Source organism: Gadus morhua, chromosome 20 (genome assembly GCF_902167405.1).
Source record: "Gadus morhua chromosome 20, gadMor3.0, whole genome shotgun sequence".
Lineage (NCBI taxonomy): Eukaryota > Metazoa > Chordata > Actinopteri > Gadiformes > Gadidae > Gadus > Gadus morhua.
This window is the reverse complement of record NC_044067.1, coordinates 14,436,344-14,457,588: the sequence shown is the minus strand read 5'-3', so window position 1 is coordinate 14,457,588 and position 21,245 is coordinate 14,436,344. Positions and strand designations below refer to the sequence as shown.

General features: G+C 45.9%; 1 protein-coding gene and 1 long non-coding RNA gene across 2 annotated transcripts; both read right to left on the bottom strand.

Moving 5' to 3' along the window:
* Positions 1-7,182: 7,182 nt before the first annotated feature.
* LOC115532971 (uncharacterized) lies at positions 7,183-7,960 on the bottom strand. The gene is made up of 2 exons (XR_003974130.1): positions 7,427-7,960; positions 7,183-7,329 (listed from the first exon to the last, which is right to left on the bottom strand). It is a non-coding gene; the product is annotated as an uncharacterized LOC115532971 (long non-coding RNA).
* Positions 7,961-14,228: 6,268 nt separating this feature from the next.
* On the bottom strand, positions 14,229-15,127 carry LOC115532958 (gamma-crystallin M1-like). Its single transcript, XM_030343087.1, has 3 exons — positions 15,043-15,127; positions 14,665-14,916; positions 14,229-14,537 (listed from the first exon to the last, which is right to left on the bottom strand). Exons 1-3 carry the CDS (start codon positions 15,052-15,054, stop codon positions 14,262-14,264), a joined length of 540 nt encoding a protein of 179 aa, XP_030198947.1. The 5' UTR covers positions 15,055-15,127; the 3' UTR covers positions 14,229-14,261.
* Between the last annotated feature and the right edge of the window lie 6,118 nt (positions 15,128-21,245).

Here is a 21,245-nt window from a genome sequence, read left to right as displayed (position 1 = left end):
TGCCGAAACCCATTCACAAAATCTATCAGATTTTTCGGTGGCTCAGCATCCACCCAGTTATCCTTTAACACAGCCAAAGGGCCCCTCACCACATGCCCAAAAACTAAGTCATTCGGACTGAAACCAGTACCCTCTTGTACGGCCTCTCTCGCAGCCAACATCAGCCATGGGAGCCCCTCCTCCCAGTCTCGATCCAGCTCAGTACAATACGCACGCAGCAGAGACTTGAGAGTTTGATGAAATCTCTCCAACGCACCCTGACTCTGCGCGTGGTACGCCGATGACTGACTGTGTTTAATGCGCAAGGATCTCAACACTTGACCAAACATGTGGGAAGAAAAATTCGACCCTTGGTCACTCTGAATAACCTTCGGAATGCCAAAAAACGAAATGAACTGAGTCAATGCCTTCACCACGGCTTTAGTTGTAATAGATCTCAGCGGGTATGCAGCCGGATACCTGGTACTTTGGCACATAACTGTCAGTAAATACTTACAGCCAGATTTAGCGATCGGCAACGGGCCGACACAGTCCACGATCAAATATTCAAAAGGTTGGCTTATGGCTGGAATCGGTTGCAGAGGAGCAGACTTCACACTCTGATTCGGCTTCCCCGTTAATTGGCGCACAGGGCAGGTTTTAATATATTCGGCAACATCTCGTTTTACACGCGGCCAAAAGAACTGTTTCAAGACATTAAAATACGTTTTCCTGACACCAAAGTGCCCACCCTCGTCGTGTGCCACTTTAAGGACCCGAGGCCTGAATTTAGTCGGTACAACCAACTGGTACACAGCATCCCCCACACCGTCACCCAAAACAGCCCATTTCCGAAACAGCAGTCTGCTACGCAAAAAGTAGCCACTGGCTGCACTCTTTATCTCTGCAGCAGACAAAACACGACCAAATAATTCAGTTAAAGAGGAATCACCAATTTGCTCCTGCAACAACTCGCTCTGTGACACCGACAGTGGAAAATCCGACGAAGACGGATCCTCAAAATCATCGTCACCCAGCTCCCCATCTGATAACTCAGCCTCAGCCCGACTCATTGCTCGTGTAACCACACAGGCTGAAAGAACCTCAGGTACCTCACTGGAACTCCAGTCAGAGACAGTACCAACCGGACAGCGTAACAACAGGTGAGGGAGGAGCATCAGCCGAGAGGCGGCCGCCAGCCAAGCCATTTCCCAAAATAAAATGAACCCCCTCTATAGGCAACGCCGGCCTCACTCCCACAGCTACCTCACCCTGCACGAGCTCACAATCCAGGACCACTTTATGCAAAGGCACGGGTAAAACCGTCAACCCCATCCCTCGACTGAGAATACGGTCCCCGCTGTCCGTCTCCGCGGACAAAGGCAGCACCGACTCGGTCATATAGGAACCATATGCCCCCGTGTCCCTCAAGATTGTAACAGGGACTTTAACATCGCTACCAACTAGCGATACAAAACCACTTCTAATGAAAGGAGCGTATGCTTCCAGAACATCCGGCTCACGGACAGAGGGAAACCCATTAGAAATACAGCCATTTCCCAGCGTAGCTGCAGCCGCAGCTGGCTTAACATTGTAGCTGCTCCCCCTATATTTAGACCGCAACGCCGGACAATCAGCCTTCAAATGGCCCATCTCACGACAATAGTAACAGGTTCTACTGTTGTCAACATTGCTCCGTGAGTGAGACTCGGACCTAAACATGCCAGACGTCTCGGAACGCATCTGGTCAGCCGCCGCAACACCTCGCCTGTTTCCACCCCAGCCAGAGTCCTTGCGGCTAGGTGTGCGCTCTCTCACATCGCCCTTATGGAGCAGCACGTACTCATCTGCTGCCACAGCCGCTTCTGCAGCAGAGGCAACCTTCTGTTCATTAATGTAGATCGCAATCAAACCAGGTAGCGTATTCTTAAACTGCTCCAAAATTACTAACTCACACAACTCATCAAAAGTGGATATATCAAGCGCAGCCAACCAACGTTTAAAATGGGTAGTTAAATCACGAACAAATTCGACATAGGTTTGGCCACTTTACCTTTCCCAAGCCCGAAAACGTTGGCGATATGCTTCAGGCACAAGCTCATAAGCCTTCAGCACGGCAGACTTTATTTTAACGTAACTACTGCTATCAGCCGCGCTCATAGACGAATATGCCCCCTGCGCCTTACCCGTGAGGACGCACTGGAGCAGCAGAGCACAGTCCTCATCAGACCAACCCCTCGCCGCGGAAACACGCTCAAAAAGCACAAAAAATGAGTCAGGATCCCTCTCATTAAACGGTGGCAACAGCCGCAAGTTGTTGATGTCAAAGGGCCGCGCACCGACCCCAGACACCTGCCCCCTCTGACTCTCAGCAGCCAGACGATAACCCTCCCGCTGGCGGATCACCTCCAGCTCTATTTGCTTTTTTGCTTCTATTTCACACTTAAATCTGTCATGTTCCAACTGCATTGAGAGGAGCTCCTTTTGCTGCTCAAACGTCAGCCCCTGAGTCTCAAAAGGCATGCCTACGGCAGGTGGAGAAGCTGGCACCGGGCCAGACGTAAGGACTCCCAGTTCAATAAGTTTTACCTTCAAAGCAATTTTAATCTCTTCTTTACGCTTCCTTTCTATCCCGGCCACCGAATAATAATCCGACAGTTTCAACAACTGTTCCTTTGTACACTTGTCCAAGGCCTCCTCTGACGGAGCCGCCACAAACGCTTCACATTCAGCCATCTCAAAACCACCACCAGGACCAAGCAAAACACACCGTTATGCCCGAACCGGACCAGTGTCCCCGTGCGCAGTAAGAGGATCCTAGTTGGGAGTTTCCCCGCTCTCTAAACACCAACCCCCTAACTAAACTCCCGGCTAGTCTTCATGCAGCGGGCAGTGGCGGGTATTTACGCACTAGAGACCGCTGACCCGGGAAAGCGACTAGCAAGCCAGCAACTCCCCCGAAATCACGGACATGCTCCCAAGACAATGCTTTAACCACTATGCCGCCACAACACTACCACGACCCCCGCAACGAACCCAAAGGGGAACGCCGCTATGCCTACAAGGGAAAACTCCGCACCGCACTAAGACCCACACGCTGAGGACAACACTTGTCAACCGGCTTTTGTTAATGGCATAAACTAAATGAGCGACCCAGATACTCACCCTGATCCGTCAGCCGATATGCACCATGAACTCTCCCCTTAATTACGGAAAAACACTCGCAAAATGAACCGTTTTACCCTCAAGGCAAACAAACAAAGGCACATGTGTGCCGGACGTGTGCCTCCACCGGCACCTTCCACAAAATCCGTACCAAAAGGAGAACACCTGCAGCCAGGCCAACCAAACTCCAAACTCACGTCAAACAAAATGTACACTCAACTATTGCGCAAACCGAATGGACGAGCCCCCATTTGTCATAACCCGGCTCAATGGCGATGACAAAAACGGGAGAGACGGTGCATTACCAATATAAAATAAAGGTTTATTTCCAAACACAACATAACTTAACAAAACCGCCAACAAAAACCCCAAAAAGTGTGGACGCCTGCAAGGGGGCAAATGAGTAGCACCGCAACAAGCAATCAGCTGCTCTTTTATTCGGCTGGAACACCGGTCCCAGGTGCTCCAGATCCAGCTGATGTCATCAGCTGATCACCTTATGGAAGACAGGCAGTCAATAAGTAGGCGGGGTCGTCACACTCTGTTTTTATCTTGCTGAGCCTTGTATGCGTCGTTCACAGCTGGAATGAGGCATTTGGATTGGATGGCATAGTATTGTGATTTACTGGGGAGTTGTAGGTTGACAAGTTATGCCCAGTCTTTTATATCTGTGAAGGTTGCTCCTATAAACAAGATGGCAGCACAGGTCAGTATGTTGTTAGGTCCCATCTGCCTCTGGTCCGGGCACGATTCGCATTCTCCGCTGTGTCCTTGCAGGCATGTCCAATTAATTTTTATTTTGCTTCCATGTTGTGTTGTGGTCTGCTCTTCGATGGCTGTTCCGCATTGGTGGCATGTTTAAAAAAGTTCCATCAGTTTAGCCTCATCCACCAACCACCTCCTGTCTGCCGGGCTATTCTCAGAGCCTTTACTGGATGTAGAACCTGAACATGTAGAGGATCATCTTCATCTTCCTGTGGAATTTACAAGGATATATTTTGGATTTTATGAAACAAAGCAAGTTTTTAAATCAGAGTTCAACAATGACATCAAAGCATACAGTTAGATAGGGCCGGAAAAGCAAGCCATTTACTCACGGGTGAAATGTCTTCTGGGGCAGAATGAGGCAGAAACCATGATGCCGATGTAGCACCCAATACCTTGCAATTAAAAAATAAATAAATATACAGTTCACAATGTCAAGTCTCTTGGCTTGAAACATCAATGGCAACATTTGTGATGCAATGCTTACCTCTTGAAGTTTCCACGTTGGAGGCCGTGCCAGGTATCTGCCAGATAGTGTGGGCTGTGTGCCTGGCCTGACCACGGCTGGTTCTGGACTAGTCAGAGATAAGGTCAAAGCTGAGGGCAGACTAGATGTGGACTGTTCAGCGCTGTTGTCTTTGCTCTTCTTTGGGGTAGACTGAGGGACTCCAGCCAACTCTGAAAGGTCCATGTGTGTTCCAGAAGACTGAACACCACAAGCCTAAATGTTGAAGGAGAATATTCAACACCGAAATCAGTATCAAATGTACCATACCTATTTAGATCAAATTAGTGGATTCATTTCATACTAATATTACAGCTGCATCTGTGCCAGACAGGTTTATTCTTGTATCTGTTGATGGATTGTCTGAACTGTAAAATGCTGAAAGCATAGCATGCAGCATTTGTCTTTGAGCAACATAAACGGATCTTGCTCTGCTGTTACAAATGGGATCAACATGTAGGCTACATGTTGATCTACATGTTGTTCATCTCCGCAGTGGCAAAGCCCCAGGGATTGATGAGATCCAGCCAGAAATGCTAAAGGCTCTGGGTGTTGAGGGGCTGTCATGGTTGACACGCCTATTCAACATCGCGTGGGAGTCGGGTACAGTGCCAAAGGAGTGGCAAACCGGGGTGGTGGTTCCCCTGTTCAAAAAGGGGGACCAGAGAGTGTGTGCCATTACCGGGGTATCACACTTCTCAGCCTCCCTGGTAAAGTCTACTCCAAGGTGCTGGAAAGGAGGGTTCGGCCGATCGTCGAACCTCAGATTGAAGAGGAACAATGCGGTTTTCGCCCCGGACGTGGAACTACGGACCAGCTCTTCACTCTCGCAAGGATCCTGGAGGGGGCCTGGGAGTATGCCCATCCGGTCTACATGTGTTTTGTGGATCTGGAGAAGGCGTATGACCGGGTCCCCCGGGAGAAACTGTGGGAGGTGCTGCGGGAGTATGGGGTAAGGGGGTCTATCCTCAGGGCCATCCAATCCCTGTACTTCCAAAGCGAGAGCTGTGTTCGTGTCCTCGGCAGCCAGTCAGTTTCGTTCTCAGTGGGTGCTGGTCTCCGCCAGGGCTGCGCCTTGTCACCAATCCTGTTTGTGATATACATGGACAGGATATCGAGGCGTAGTCGTGGTGGGGAGGGGTTGCAGTTCGGTGGTCTGAGGATCTCGTCACTGCTTTTTGCAGATGATGTGGTCCTCATGGGATCATCGGCCTGTGACCTTCAGCACTCACTGGATCGGCTGGCGGCCGAGTGTGAAGCGGCTGGGATGAGGATCAGCACCGCTAAATCTGAGGCCATGACTCTTAGCAGGAAACCGATGGACTGCTTACTCCGGGTAGGAAACGAGTCCTTAGCCCAAGTGAAGGAGTTTAAGTACCTCGGGGTCTTGTTCGCGAGTGAGGGTACTATGGAGCGTGAGATTGGCCGGAGAATCGGAGCAGCGGGGGCGGTATTGCGTTCGCTTTACCGCACCGTTGTAACGAAAAGAGAGCTGAGCCGCAAGGCAAAGCTCTCGATCTACCGGTCGATCTTCGTTCCTATCCTCACCTATGGTCATGAGGGCTGGGTGATGACCGAAAGGACGAGATCGCGGGTACAAGCGGCCGAGATGAGTTTTCTCAGAAGGGTGGCTGGCGTCTCCCTTAGGGATAGGGTGAGAAGCTCAGCCATCCGTGAGGAACTCGGATTAGAGCCGCTGCTCCTTTACTTAGAAAGGAGTCAGCTGAGGTGGTTCGGGCATCTGGTAAGGATGCCCACTGGGCGCCTTCCTTGGGAGGTGTTTCAGGCACGTCCAGTGGGGAGGAGGCCTCGGGGAAGACCCAGGACTAGGTGGAGAGATTATATCTCAACACTGGCCTGGGAACACCTCGGGATCCCCCCGTCAGAGTTGGTTAATGTGGCCCGGGTAAGGGAAGTCTGGGGCCCCCTGCTTGAGCTGCTCCCCCCGCGACCCGACCCCGGATAAGCGGACGAAAATGAGATGAGATGTAGGCTACTTCATTCAACTCTCACAACCATTCAGCCCACATCCCCCACCCATCTCATCAAGACAGCCACGACCCCCCATTTTTTGACACCATGAGGAGCTTCAACTGATAGATTACCATTTAATAAACCAAATGGTAAGGTAGTATTGGGGGGTAATACTGCCCTACAATGGCAATATGAATTCCTGGCTTTAGCCAATGCAATGGACTTCTCCTTGCAACGTTTGTTTTATTGTTTATTGTATGGTCTTGTACCGTTTTTACACAAATATATGACCGCAATTCAGTGTTTCCCACAGACCAAGGACCAATGTGTGGTGCGGGGGGGGGGGGGGCGCGCGACACGGCGCGACACAGCGCGAGACACGGCGCGACACGGCGGCGTCAGCGCACTGAACTTGTGATTCTGTGACATTCAAGGAATGAATTGGAACAGACAACTAAAGCTGGAGGTTCTTATTTGAAGTACAAATAAACTCAAGACCTACCTGCACCAATATTTAACTTTTTTAGGAAAAATAAAATAAATAGTAACAATATAGGTACAACAAGGCAACTAACTAAAATAAAGAATGCAATGCACATATTGTCAGGGAGGGCAGCCGACTGAGGTCTCAGGACATGGAAGGCTCCTAGGATGTCCAGCTCCTGGAACCTCCTTTTCAGTTCTATCTCCAGGCCAGTAATGTAGGGTTGGATGACCTACAATGAACAGATCAGCACATTTTCTCTACCAGGAACAGAAGGATCGAAATTACTTTCCCTACTCTTATTTTTTTAAAGTTAAAATCTACACTAATCTGTTTCCACCTCACCTGTTGTTTCAGCAACATTTTGTCTGCTGTCCTCCTGGCCTATATTAATCACTATCTCTCCTGAACAGCCCAGCCCCTGAGAAGCACTGGGTTGTTCAGCACTGTTTGATGCCTAGGAACATTCGAAATAAGTTTATTATATATTTAATAAAAATGTTCTAGCCACAGCCATTTGACTGTTCAACTTAATTTCAGACTAAGCTAACTACCTCCTCAAGCTGCTCCGTCTCGTCTGGACGAGGCCTTTTTTGGTGCAGAAAGAACTTTTCAATACTCATCTGGATTAAAGCAACAAACATTCAGAGTCAGAATAAAATAATATTAAGAACAGAATGTAATAAATGTTTTCTATTCTAATTGATATGGGCACCGTATAGGCCTATCTAAACTATAACCGCATTTCATCTTAATCGCAGTGTTCGCTGCGTTACCAACGACGTCTATGATGACGGGTGCGGGATGTTCAATATCAATTACGTTGAGTTCATAAAGCTAATATTACCTTTTCTGAGTTAAAAAAAAAATTGGGAAGGTGTGTTAGACCACAGTATATCATACTAACCTTTGGTAAACTGCAAATGTCGCAGACCGTCTTCTCTGTGCCAAATATATTTTTCTCAAATACCTCAAGCATTGCGCGTGGACAGGAGGAGCGGGCGAATCAGCCGTCAGTGAGTGTGCATGTAACTCCGCGTTTACACATCTGATCCGCATAGATGTGGAAGAACAGCTCAATCGGAATAGAAAAGTATCATATATTATACTCAATCGGTTCGGAATAGAATGCTATGCGGAATAGAAGAGGTGGTGTAGTCCGCTATAAACACTTATTCCGATTAGTTTGGGGTTTAACTTAGAGCAGCTGCAGATGTTCGCAATTGGTCCACTCCGTCTGTACTTTAATGCACACCAAACTTTACCGCTGTCAAGGAAAGTGGATTTATTGCCTGATTCACGTCTTTGTTATTATCACTCCGTAGTAGTTACAGTAGTCCGGTAACTTATCAACCCCAGCGTGTCCGGTTGCTAAGCGACGGGTGACATCGGTGGGTTCATGTGTTAGCGTATCGTCGCTCTCGCTCCGTGTGTGTGTGTGTGTGTGTACGAGAATGACAGGGAGAACGAGTGCTATGCGGAGATGAATGGACGGAACGATTTTTAGATTTCCAAATCGCGTTATTAAAAGAAAAAAAAAAAACGACCAAATCAATTCGTGGCGCTCGATGTTGATTCTGTGGCGCCGCGCCACACAATGGTCTATGTATGGGAAACACTGCAATTGTTAAACGTTCTAATGACTTTATTCTACCCGGTTTACACAGAAAACGATTGACGTGGTTCGGAAATTCCCACCACAAATCTATGCACAATAAATCGAGGTTGGCCTACCTGGACAACTCACAAGATCATCTTTCACTTCCTCGAATTAAGTTAGGGCTTATAGGACTTAAAGCTTTGTTTCGTGACGCATCCTCCCCCACACCAATTGTGAACAATCATATATTACATGAAAAATAAGCACACAACTTAACCTCAAGTCTATCCGTAGCCAATTGCCGCACTCGAGGGATTGCATTTCTCTTCAGTGAAACTCTTTTTGGGTTCTTTGGGTCATCAGCTTTTCGGAATGATGAAATCAGCACTGCAGACACGGTCATCCTTCTGCCTTAGCATCTTGATTGGCGTCTCAATGTCCATATGCAGAACAATAAGCCACTGGTCTAACAGAGATCGGTCATTGTACCGCAATGGAAGTCTATGAAAAGTTTCTGGAGTGTAACTTCATTTATTATTCGCAGCCGGGGAAAACACAAACGCGAACCATCTCTCTCGACTACAAGATGTAGATGGGTCGTCTACTCGGGTGCTTGAGCTGTCCTTCACTCTATGCGTCAATCACGTGTGCAGTGAGTCTTCCTCCAACAACGTGCCATGCTTGATTGTAGCGAACAATTATTTTGTAACTGTAACTTACATGTGCAATTCCTTTGATTTACGTGTCAACACTTGCTATATATTATTTATAAATTCCAAAACTTTCCCGCTTGAACTGAACTCTGGCGCATTCGGCAATCGATTTGTGTGGACTTCCTGGAAACACGGACCTACCGGTAATGCTTGTTAAACTGTCTTTTTAAATAAACTCCGGCTTTGCAAACTAAGTTGTTAGTGCTTCGTTTTATGTGTAGGGACCCTAGTCATGCTACTGCAGAGGTTTGGTGCTATTTTTAACAATATTAGTGGTTAAAAAATGCAGATTTAGAAGCGAAACTCGATGCCCCAAGCCAACAACATGGACACCAAACATTGCGCCCGGCAAACTATAATACTCGATTTTCAATTTAAAAGGTATCTGGAGGGCTTATTTGATGGGTATTCATGCCAAAAAAAAGATCCTGTGTTCAATTTGCGCCGGAATTACACTTTAAGCAGATCCAGGGAATCGTCAGGGAAACGGGCGTGTAAAGCATCGATCAGGTGTTGAATGTAGCTTGTTCGGGCATTTTTAAAGGCTTGAACGGACCGGTCGCCTGCATGGGTCACTTGAATGCCTTTGTACATGCCTTCTTGGGAGTCCGTTTGGTACCTCTGTTCTTCTGGACTGGGTGCATCTCGTAGCAGTGTGAGGGCCGAGACGGATGCTTGAACCATTGGTCGGATTGTGGCCAGATTCACATCATCTTTCTGAAAAACCAAATTCAGTTTGGTCATCACGGGGAGAACATCAGCCAGTGTGTGCGTCAAGGCGATAAAGCTGTATGGCTGGATTTGTCCCAGGATGCCTTGGGCTTGGGCATTTCCTCCCACAGCTTCTTCATTTAGCTCCATCACCAAAGCAGGCCAGTTCTTTTTAATACTCTCCACTGCCCTATGCAATGACAGCCAGCGGACAGCGCATGGCTGCTTCAGACTCGTCATGTCCTCTTCGCTCAGAGTTGCTGTTAGTTGACGGAGGCGATTGGTCCTGCTAGCTGAGTGTTTGGAGAAGGAGTACACAGCAGAAATTGTGCGCTTGTAGGCTCCTACTCGGTCCACGGCTTTAGCGGCATCTTTCGCGGCCAGCGCAGTACGATGGGTCAATTATGATCCCGATGTAATCACTGGCTCGTATTTTCTCTTCCAATCCCTTCAACACCACATCCTCGAGAGCCATTTCCATGTCACAGATGGATTCGCTGTGCCGGTAAAGCCCCTCAGAATCGGTGAAATCCGGGGCCTGAACTGCTCTCAGAAGTTCTGTCATCCCCACATACTGATGACCCTGGATGTCGTTTTTGGCCATGTGAAACACAACTTTCATCTGCGAGCACAACTTTTTTTTTGGAGGAGTCGGTGAGTCGGCTTTCTCACATTGGCCTTCCATGGCCATTTGTAGCTGTTTTAGGTTGGCAACCGAAATGTGATCATTGCACTGACTGTGCTCTGTTAAACTTGAGAATCGCATATTTGCGGACCCCCGAGTGAAGCCATTCTTCCTCCCTGATCTTTCCGCACTGAGCGCAAAACAGCCTCTCCTCATCCTCTACAATATCGCACCTCACCCAGGGGACCTTCTCTTTCCAGTCCGTCCTGAACGCCCGCGTTTTCCTCCTCTTTTCTGCTGGAGCCACGGGCACAGCATCAGCCGCCTCTTCTGACACGGATGGAGGTGTGTGTGTGACGTCAGGCCTGCCGCTGCTGCTACTTTGTTTGAAGAAGTGTGTGATCATATTTTGATTCGCCATGGTTATTAATTACCGGTTCTCCGCAAAGCTTGCCACCGGCTTTCACTAGCTTGCCGCCGTTTAATTCATAAACCTATGGTAGTCTATAGCGATCAATTTGACCGTGTGCACGAAATGTAACAACTTATTTTATCACACAGGCTACGCTACAATCAAAACCCTCATTGTTTTACATGAATTGGCTAAACAAATTACCACTGTAGCATATTTAAACACAATTCAAATGAACGCATTCACAAGTATTTCTGCTCAATTTAAAACGTTGAATCTCCTCGTGACTGAATGTTCGTATAAAGCGCGCGTGCTGTATGCGCGCAGGGTTGATGCGCTCCACTTTTTTCTGTGGAGAACCAGCGCCTTGAATATTCCGCATAAAACGAAACCGGATCGCTTTCGAACGTTTCGGCTCCGCGTGGACGGGGCCTTATTTCTAATCGGTCATTCTGACCGGAGACATTTAGAATTTTCGGTCCTCCTCATTTTTTTCCGGTCAAAGACCGGTAATTACCGGACAACGGGAACTCTGTGCAGAAGAAACACAATTTCCACACAGCTGGTGTGGGCGGTCACATGACTGAGTGGCTAGTAGTATGTTCTCCTCGCTGCTGTCTGCCCTCACGTGGAGGATGGGCAACCGGGACTCGAGCGTGCCCACTGCCTTGGTGAGTCCCAGAGAAATGGAATAGGTGGATTAATTTGCCCGCACATTCCAGAGCAGATTGAAACTGAACTTTTAGGTTCAGAGCTGCTGCTAATGTTAGATCATAATTTTCCAGTTAGTCTTTCCCTAATTTGGTTTGAGTTTGAGTACAGTATCGGGTGGTCCCTTCTCATTTCGTCCTGTAAGGCCAAGTATTTGCAAACGCTAGCCAAACCCCGTAAATCAGCCGCCAACTGCGTCACCGACTCACCCGACCGTTGGTAAATCTTAAAAATGACTCGAAGGGGAGAGTACTTTGTGGAGCGGCAAAATGTTATTTTATTAGCTCCACTGCATTTGTTAAAGTCACTGTGGTGCCAAGAGTGCCAGACACTCGCTGTCCTTCTGCTCCTAGATAGTGCAGCAACAGTGCCGTCAATCACATGACACTGACGCAGCAGTGCCAGATGTAACACAGTCAATAATTGTACTTTAATTTACTACTGCCGGGCGGCAGTAGCTCAGGAGGTAGAGCGGGTTGGCTGGTAACCTGAAGGTTGTTGATTCGATCCCTGGCTCCTCCTAGCTGAGTGTCGAGGTGTCCTTGAGCAAGGCACCTAACCCTGACTGTTAGCTCCCAACGAGCTGGCTGTTGCCTTGCATGGTTGACTCCGCCGTCGGTGTGTGAATGTGTGCATGAATGGTGAATGTATTCATTGGCGCTTTGAGTGGCCAATGGTTAGAAAAGCACTATATAAATGCAGTCCATTTAATTTAGATTAGTGTTTGACAATTCGGATTCTAAATTGTCAAAAACACATCCATTCAAAATCCATAGATTCCTTGTGAGACCATCAAGATATACAAGTTTGCATTTGCTATGAATTTGTCTGGCCTAGCTGGACAGCATTTGCAGGCCTTATATTTTTAAATGAATGGATGAAATAACTAAGTGCTGGTCTTGCTCTCTTTGCTCTTGCCGTATCTGGTTTAAAGTAAAGCAAAACTTATTCTCCCCTCTGAAAAAGCCTTTGCAGAATTATTTTCATGTTTTTACCATTATTCTGTCTTCATTGGGATGAACGGTTTAGATTCCGCAACTTCTTCGGGCACCGCCATGTTATTTCTTAAGTCAGCAGACTGCATGCCTTTGCTATCATCAAATTTAACCCACTCCCGGAGCGCTGGTGGGACCTCTCTGTTTTTTTGGAAGAGGCTTTCAATGGGGTCAGAGGGATAATAGATTGGCTAAGTCCCCAACTCATGCATCACGTCTTGACTCTGGAATCTGAAAAGTTATGTGGGAGTTAATTGCGCCTCATAAAATTTTTATTTCCGAACCTAAATGAAATGTTCCTGGCAGGGATGTCTAATTTAAATAGATTTCACCATCAATGAAAATACTTATTTATTATTAATTCATGTTTACAGCTGTGTACCTACAGAAATGTCAACAGATAAAAACAGACTATAGTGGGCTATTAATCATACAAATAATTGTGCTCCCTTCTTTAAAAATTTGACTGGTGTTGCACATTTTTCTACACCTGATATTTTAAACAATATTACTATTTTTTGATCAGGAAAGAACCATTTAAAATTTCCTTCCTTCCGATTTAGATCAAAATTATAACATTTTTTTCATATAGCACGATTGATTCCTATACAATTTTTTCGGTTGTCCAAGGTCCATACCTGAAGAATGAGATTTGTTTGAATCAGCCTCTCTATACAGGGGTGGTCTGTGGGGAAGGCTTTACCTTGAATAGCAAGGAGGAGCCCTTGGGGAAGAATGATTGGAAGGGAGAATAGGTCACAATAGCGCTCATGCTGTGGAAAACTAAGTTGTGGAAAAGGAAAAAGCATCAGAAACAGAGTTAGGGAGTTGAGGCCTGGGTCCCATGTGTTTTTAATTTGGGCTGTTTATTACTGGAAGCCTCAGCTTTTAACCAACTCCTGGAAGATTGTTGAATAGTTGTCTGTAAGAAATAATGATGATTTTCAATTGTAGTGTTTGAGGAAGGAAATTAGTATTGTCAAACTACCGAATGGAATCCATCTTAATTTGGGTAACATGATAATTGCCCATTTGTTTCCATGCTTATTTGTGTATTTGGTTTTACATTTTTCGGATTGTGTTTTTTGGATTAAATAACATCATAAAAAGATCAAATAATTATCCTTTTCTTTTAAAACAATTATACATTCCAGAAAATGCTGTTGGTTTGGTTCAGGTATGCATTCAGAAGATAGTTACAGATTTGCAAAGTCTGGCAAAATAAGGGATTATTTATTAGATATGTAAATTGTTATGCAATGCATATTGTTAATTGATATTCAATGTTTGAGTTTGGTTGAGTTTGATGTCTTCCTCAATATCCCCATGCTTGTTACCTAACGGAGGGTCAAATAACCATATTTATATTTATTTACCATATTACCATAGTAACTTTTACATAGATAATGTAAATACTACAATATGTTTTGTATTGTAATTACTTTTGTACCCCATATCCTTAAAATACAATCTCCCTTAAAATTGCCGTCAAATTATTATAATCATAATGGCTATCTCCAGAATATAATATATTATTTTAGATAGTCAGGTGCTGTCAAGTTATAATGACCATCAAGAAATCCAGCAAATGTAAGTTAGATCATGTTTTATTGATGGTTAAACTAACACATGTCAGTGATACGCCTCATGCTCATGAACCTCTGGCCGCTCATGCCCATATCCCTGAAGCTCCTGTACTCTCCGGGCCTCATGTACATCATCCTGCCCTTGTAGTGGGGCTGCTCGTACATCAGCCAGTGTCCGTCCATCACGTGGCAGGACTGGCAGTCAGACATGCGGTAACGCTCCTGGATGTTGTCACAGTCGTCCATCAGCTCATTGGACTGACCACCGAAGTTCTCCCTCTCGTAGATCTTCATCCTGAACTGGCCTCTGTGCTGTAATGCAGATATCCAAAGAAAAATCTGAGCAGACTCATAACCTAAATAACCATACACACTAAACGGCAATGTAGAAGTTGAACTGGGGGAGAGTAATGTTTGAACTATCGGTTACTTCTCTTACAAAGGGGATCATTCTGCAGGACCTGATGTTGTCAAACATCATTCCCATGCTCTGCATGCGGTGCATGTCGTTGTAGTCTCCCCTCCTCATGAAGAACTGCTGGCCCATGTAGTTGTTCCTCTCATAGACCATGAAGCAGCCGCTCTCCACCCTGCAGGACTGGCACCTGCTCATGTAGGAGGACATGTCGGAGCAGTCGCTCATGCACTCATAGGAGCGACCCTGGAAGTTCTTCTCCTCGTAGAAAGTGATCTGAAACCAAAATATTGTCAGCCATTGTTTATAATTTCATTAAAGCCATCAATCTATATAATCTCATTATATTAAAGCAAATCAATTATTTACATTAATACTATATATATGTGTATCTATGTATACCTTGCCCATCATAATGGCTGTGTTGGTCTTTCAGGTCCTTCAGAGATCGGTTGGTGAACTGATGCTCTACCTGTGTCAAGCCCCTATATTTATACCTGAACAGACCCAAAGACTGCATGACGCCCCCTATTGTTCAAACTACTGACTCATGACCCTGACTCAACGTACTGTCAAAGTCCATTGAGAAGCTTCCACATGCTCCTAACAGGGTTGAGTTAATTTAACGTATAGATGGATGCTTCACTGAAAAACATTGAAAGGAGGATTGAAAGGAATTTGACATTAAAATCATCTTCAATCTTTCTTCATAAAATGTTCTCAAAAATATGTCTATATGCCATAGTCGAACAGCAATAAAGTACAATACAAGAGTAAACACATGTTTATATTTTTAATATAACTAAGTTTAACTGATGATGGCTAGTTGGTGGAAGCCAGTCTGTTACCTTACTATAACTGAGACTGAAACAAGCCCTAACGTTGGAGCATACTCCATTCATTCACAAAGATGCAACTAACTGAACTCGGATACGGTCACATGAATAGCACTTTGCAGTCAATCACATGACACTGACGAAGCAGTGCCACATGTAACGCAGTTTGACAATAATTGTACCTTCATTTGGATTACTGTTTGATCATTCATATTCTAATAATCTTCTGTCAAAAACACATCCGTTCAAAATGCCTAAAAAAATTGTATTGATTTGATTTATTTGGAGACTTTTGGCCCTTCTGAACAAGGAGGGGTTGATCTAGTAGGCTATGAGGAGTGAGACATCCAGATATTCTAGTTTGCTTTTGCTATAAATTTGTCTGGCCTTAGATGGACAGCATTTGATTTCCAAACATGGGCAGGCCTTATGTTCTAAAAAAAACCAAATAAAAGAACAAAGTGCTGGTCTTGCTCTCTTTGCTCTTGCCATATCTCCTTGAGGTAACAAAACATATTCTCCTCTTAGAAAAAGCCTTTTTTCAGAATTCTGTTTATCTTTTTCCACTTTCGGGCGTAATTGGGATTAACAGTTTAGATTGCTGAAAAGGTCTGTGCCACCAACCCAGGCATCTTCCCACTCCCACCCCTTTTCCCATCACAATCCTCTCCTCCACCCATCGTTCATACCTCTGGCCCTCCAAACCTTTCAACCGAATCCCCTCCATCTCAGTCCCCTCCATTCCCTCCCTCCCACTTCTTTAAACTCCCTACCCTGCCCTCGCCCCAAACTATCAAGGTGGGTCTAAAACAAAGCCTTAGTGGTGTCACAGTTTGCATCCTGCCTTAGAGCATTTGATCTTTCGAGGGGTCTGAACGAATAGCTCTATGGCTCTCTCAAAAGGAAACTCTCTTGTTGGGGGTCATTGATGCTCAAGCGCATACAAGTGGCAAGATGCCCCTGTAAACGATTTCTTAGGTCAGTCTTCAACTGAAGAAAAAAAAAAATAATAATAATAATCAACAGACGAGTGGAAATGGGCCGTAGGGGGTGAGATTTGAATTAAGTCAAATAATTATATTACTTGCTCAAGTATCCTACCCTGTTCATTGTAGAGAAATCCCTTTCACAGTTTACGCTGGAAACTTTGATGGTCAGGCCAATGGCTGCCAGCTTGCTCAGTGATGGGTAGAGCTGCCCCCATTCACCCACCTCTGACGCCAGGCCCTGCATCAGGTGCTTCTGATCCATGTCCTGAAACACATTAAACCCAACATTAATCTAGGCTAGAGAACTCCTGAAAAAGAATGTTACTCAATGTAATTCATTTCATGATACCTTCAATGTCCCAACTAGCATATGCTGCTTGAAAAAGGGCCATTCCTGCAGCACCTTGTTACTCTATAAAAATTTGCCGACAACGAGCTGCAAATTGGCCACGTGAATTGCCTCATCACCAGTCGCTGCCTGAGGGCTGAGCACATGGAAGGCCCCTAAAAGGTCCAGGTTCTGGAACCTTCCCTCCAGGCTCTCCAGCAGGCCATCAATATATGGATCCATCACCTAACCAAAGCAATAACAAATGATTCAACAGAATTTTTCTTTTTGAGGGGGGGGGGGGGGGGGGGGGGGGGGCGTTGGACCGTGCCTGCATTGCGCTGAGTTGTTGACGGGGGGGCAACCGGGCAGCTGCACCGGTTGCACCGTCGATATTTATGCCATTGATTAAGAATATTTTGACCATTAAATAAATGCCTTAAATAAATGCTGAATCTGTATCTCTCATAAAGAATATCGTCAGACAATGCCAAGGGATTGGTTCTGTCCTGAAAAACCCTCTGTTTCCGGAGAGACGCCTGTACGATAAGTGCGCCGAGGTCCATGGGAACACCCACAAATGGTGACGCCATTATCGGAGGAGGGGCTAGGAAGCTGCGCACGCCGATATAAGTAGCCGATCTCCGGGTAGACTCGCTGAAAAGCTGCTCCCGACCAGGTTTGGTTGCGAGCGTTAGTCACCAATGGTGATACAGCGCGATTAAAGAGATCGACTTTCATGGTACAGCTAACCCAGGCTTTCAGCTCAACATACCTCGCTTACCCTCTAATCGAGCTTCGTAGTACAGGCCCCTGGATTGGGCTTCGCGGGTTTGTTTACCGGCGTTGCTATTGTTACCGGTCTTGCGTGTTCCAACGGTTTATTAGGTATCTAATAAATCGCTGTCTAATCAATACTTCATTCACTGCCTCTTCCGTGGTTATTACAATATTATGAATAGACTGCTCTGTAAAAAAAATAAAAATAATAATAATAATAATTATACCAGATAAATTTTCAGTCGCACCGGTGCGCCCAAATAAAATATTTGGTCGCACTACCCCGAATTCTAGGCGCATGTGCGCCCAAATTAGGCGCACTCTGGAGCCCTGAACAGGCATCTAAATTAAACATACCCGGCTCCTGAATCGGGCCCAGAGCTCGTATCTAGGCCCAAGCATTTTGATTCAGCCTGGAGTACAGCTTTGCGATTAGCACTGTTCCCGAAGTACAGGTGTGGCTGCTGTAAAAGGTCCCCGAAGGAGTCAATTTAAGCCACTCCTGTTGAAGCATCCTTACAGCATAGGGCGAGATGATATGCGGCACACCCCATTCCCTCTCCCTGTTTCAGGAAAAAAAAAAGTAAATCATGATTTAGTTTTTAAGTAGTAAATATCAACCTTGTTTTTGTTGGTAGTTCATAACAGTCATGACAGCTGCTCCATCTGTCCCCAGGCCGTAGATCTTCTGGTTTGGAATGTTCTTTTTTGTGAGGACCTCCCTTATTGCTTTGACGATGGCGTATTCAGTGCTTAGAATTCAATGGCTTTTTATTTTCAAAATCCGATGGCACAGATTTACTTCCATATGTGGACGGCCCCCGCTTCGGTGCTTGTTTGTGTCGACGGCACAATCGGAGTGCCAGCTCCCATCCCCTTTAAGAGCCATGAGCGCATTTGAATCGGACGAGTTGATATTTTGACAGCGCGTCTGCAGTCTCCGATGAGACAGATGCACATGAATTTGCAAATGGCTTAGTTTATTGCCAAATAATGTGGCCTAATTCACACATGGAATAAGGGGTTTTCTTCCACAACTTCAGAAATACTGAGTCCTCAAATAAATTTCGGCAAAGAAAACGTATGATAGGCTATAACATATGATATGCGGTAACTGTGGTTCTATTTAATGATATACGCACTACATTATAAACATTGTTTCTTATCAGTATTGTATGCTATCCTAATATGCATGTGTCCCTGCGGTAATAGACATTGCCATTGATTGTATTATGCGTTACGTGTTTAGTTTGCCCAAGTGAAGGAGTTCAAGTAGCCTACCTCGGGGTCTTGTTCGCAAGTGAGGGAACTATGGAGCGTGAGATTGGCCGGAGAATCGGAGCAGCGGGGGCGGTATTGCGTTCGCTTTACCGCACCGTTGTTACGAAAAGAGAGCTGAGCCGCAAGGCAAAGCTCTCGATCTACCGGTCTATCTTCGTTCCTATCCTCACCTATGGTCACGAGGGTTGGGTGATGACCGAAAGGACGAGATCGCGGGTACAAGCGGCCGAGATGAGTTTTCTCGGAAGGGTGGCTGGCGTCTCCCTTAGGGATAGGGTGAGAAGCTCAGCCATCCGTGAGGAACTCGGATTAGAGCCGCTGCTCCTTTACTTAGAAAGGAGTCAGCTGAGGTGGTTCAGGCATCTGGTAAGGATGCCCACTGGGCGCCTTCCTTGGGAGGTGTTTCAGGCACGTCCAGTGGGGAGGATACCTCGGGGAAGACCCAGGACTAGGTGGAGAGATTATATCTCAACACTGGCTTGGGAACGCCTCGGGATCCCCCCGTCAGAGCTGGTCAATGTGGCCCGGGAAAGGGAAGTCTGGGGCCCCCTGCTTGAGCTGCTCCCCCCGCGACCCGACCCCCGATAAGCGGACGAAGATGAGATGATGATGAGAGTGTTTAGTTTGCGTGTGTTTAAACAGAGCACACACGCGCGCCCGCATTCATTAATTCTTTTTAACACTCACTCGCGGTAAAACAATGTTTTTCACGATCAAATAGGCCTACTCATCAATCCTAAAAGTTAGGGGCATGTAGGCCTACACGATGTCTGTGTCAAGAAAATATGTGTTTGCTGTACGGTGTTTGCAGATGCATTGATTAAAAAGTAGCCTACAACTTATTACCGCTGCATCAGCTGTTCTTTCCCAAATAATTTACCAAGAATGTGCGGCTAGGTAGATGAGAGAAGCAAAGTGTATGCGCGAGGTGCACAAGCAATCCGTATGCATCGCATGCGCATGTATGCTTGCGCCCTTAAAATAGCATCTGAACAACGCGCCACTGACTTTAAACCAGGTATTTCCTGGTCAGTAGCGCAATGGTATTCAGAGACGGCAAAATACCGTTTGCGCCAGAACACGCCTCCTCCTTCCGCCGAACCGCCCCTTGGGGCGCAAGAGCATTCCCTAATTTACCGGCGAGTGGCGCAGGTGGCAAAAGAGCGCTCTGCGCCAGTTGTAAACTAGCAACGACACATGCGCCAGTGACTAAGTCACTTGCGCCGGATGCAAGATAGGGCCCCTGATCTTCCCTGCCTCACTGCCTGTCCTGTCTAGTAGGAGATACAGTCAATAAAATTGTATTTGATAAACCACTTAAAAACTTGGTGTCTCCAAAAATGTTATCCATTTGCTCAATTCAAAACATTGCTGCCAGACAGCAGAGAGACCCACCTCCCCTCCCCCTAACGTTACCCAACTAACCACCTCCTCATCACCATGGTCATCACACCTTCTCCTTTTAATCAGGCAGTCTTAAACTCATCTGAAAATGTTAAAATGTGATTTCACAAACAAGCTATTAGTTTGTGTGACCCACACCCACTTGGTGTCTCCAAGAATTTTATCCATTTGCTCAATTCAAAACATTTCTGCCAGACAGCAGAGAAACCCACCTCCCCTCCCCCTAACTTTACCCAACTAACCTCCTCCTCATCACCATGGTCATCACACCTTCTCCTTTTAATCAGGCAGTCTTAAACTCATCTGAAAATTTTAAAATGTGATTTGACAAACAAGCTATTAGTTTGAGTGACCCACACCCACTTGGTGACTGTTTACATCCACTGGGTGTTGGCTAGCTGCTAGCTAGCTTACACTTATTCTTCCAATTATTCATTCTTAACTGTCCTTTTTCATGAATTAACTTGCATCCCCACACTGTTGTATTATCAAACATTGTTAATTTACTTACATGTAGTGACATTTTCAATGATAAAACGTACATTTATGATGTTTCTTTTATGGAATCCTATCCTAATAATCTGTACGTTAATATCTCTGAGGGAATCTGTCAGTTGTCTTTCAGATTGACAGCTTTTGCGCGTCACGTTGACCCTCCCGCATAGTATCCTCGCCTTACTTAGAAACGGGTCTGTGTGGAATACCTACTTTCTTATCAAGATGGATCTTCCAAATGTTTATTTCACAGATTTGTATTTCCTTGCGTATTCCTATCAAATAATTGCGTTTGCTGTAACATTACCGTGCGATGCTCGGATGAATTTGCAGGACTGTGTTCCCTTTGACGAATGAACGATCCTGAATCCGGGATCAGCATTGTTTGCTTCATTGTTGACATCTATCCCATGATTGTTGTTATAATTGTTGTGCTGACATTATCAAGTAAGCGCAGTTTCTTGTTTACATGCTTTACTCACAGGTGTGTGA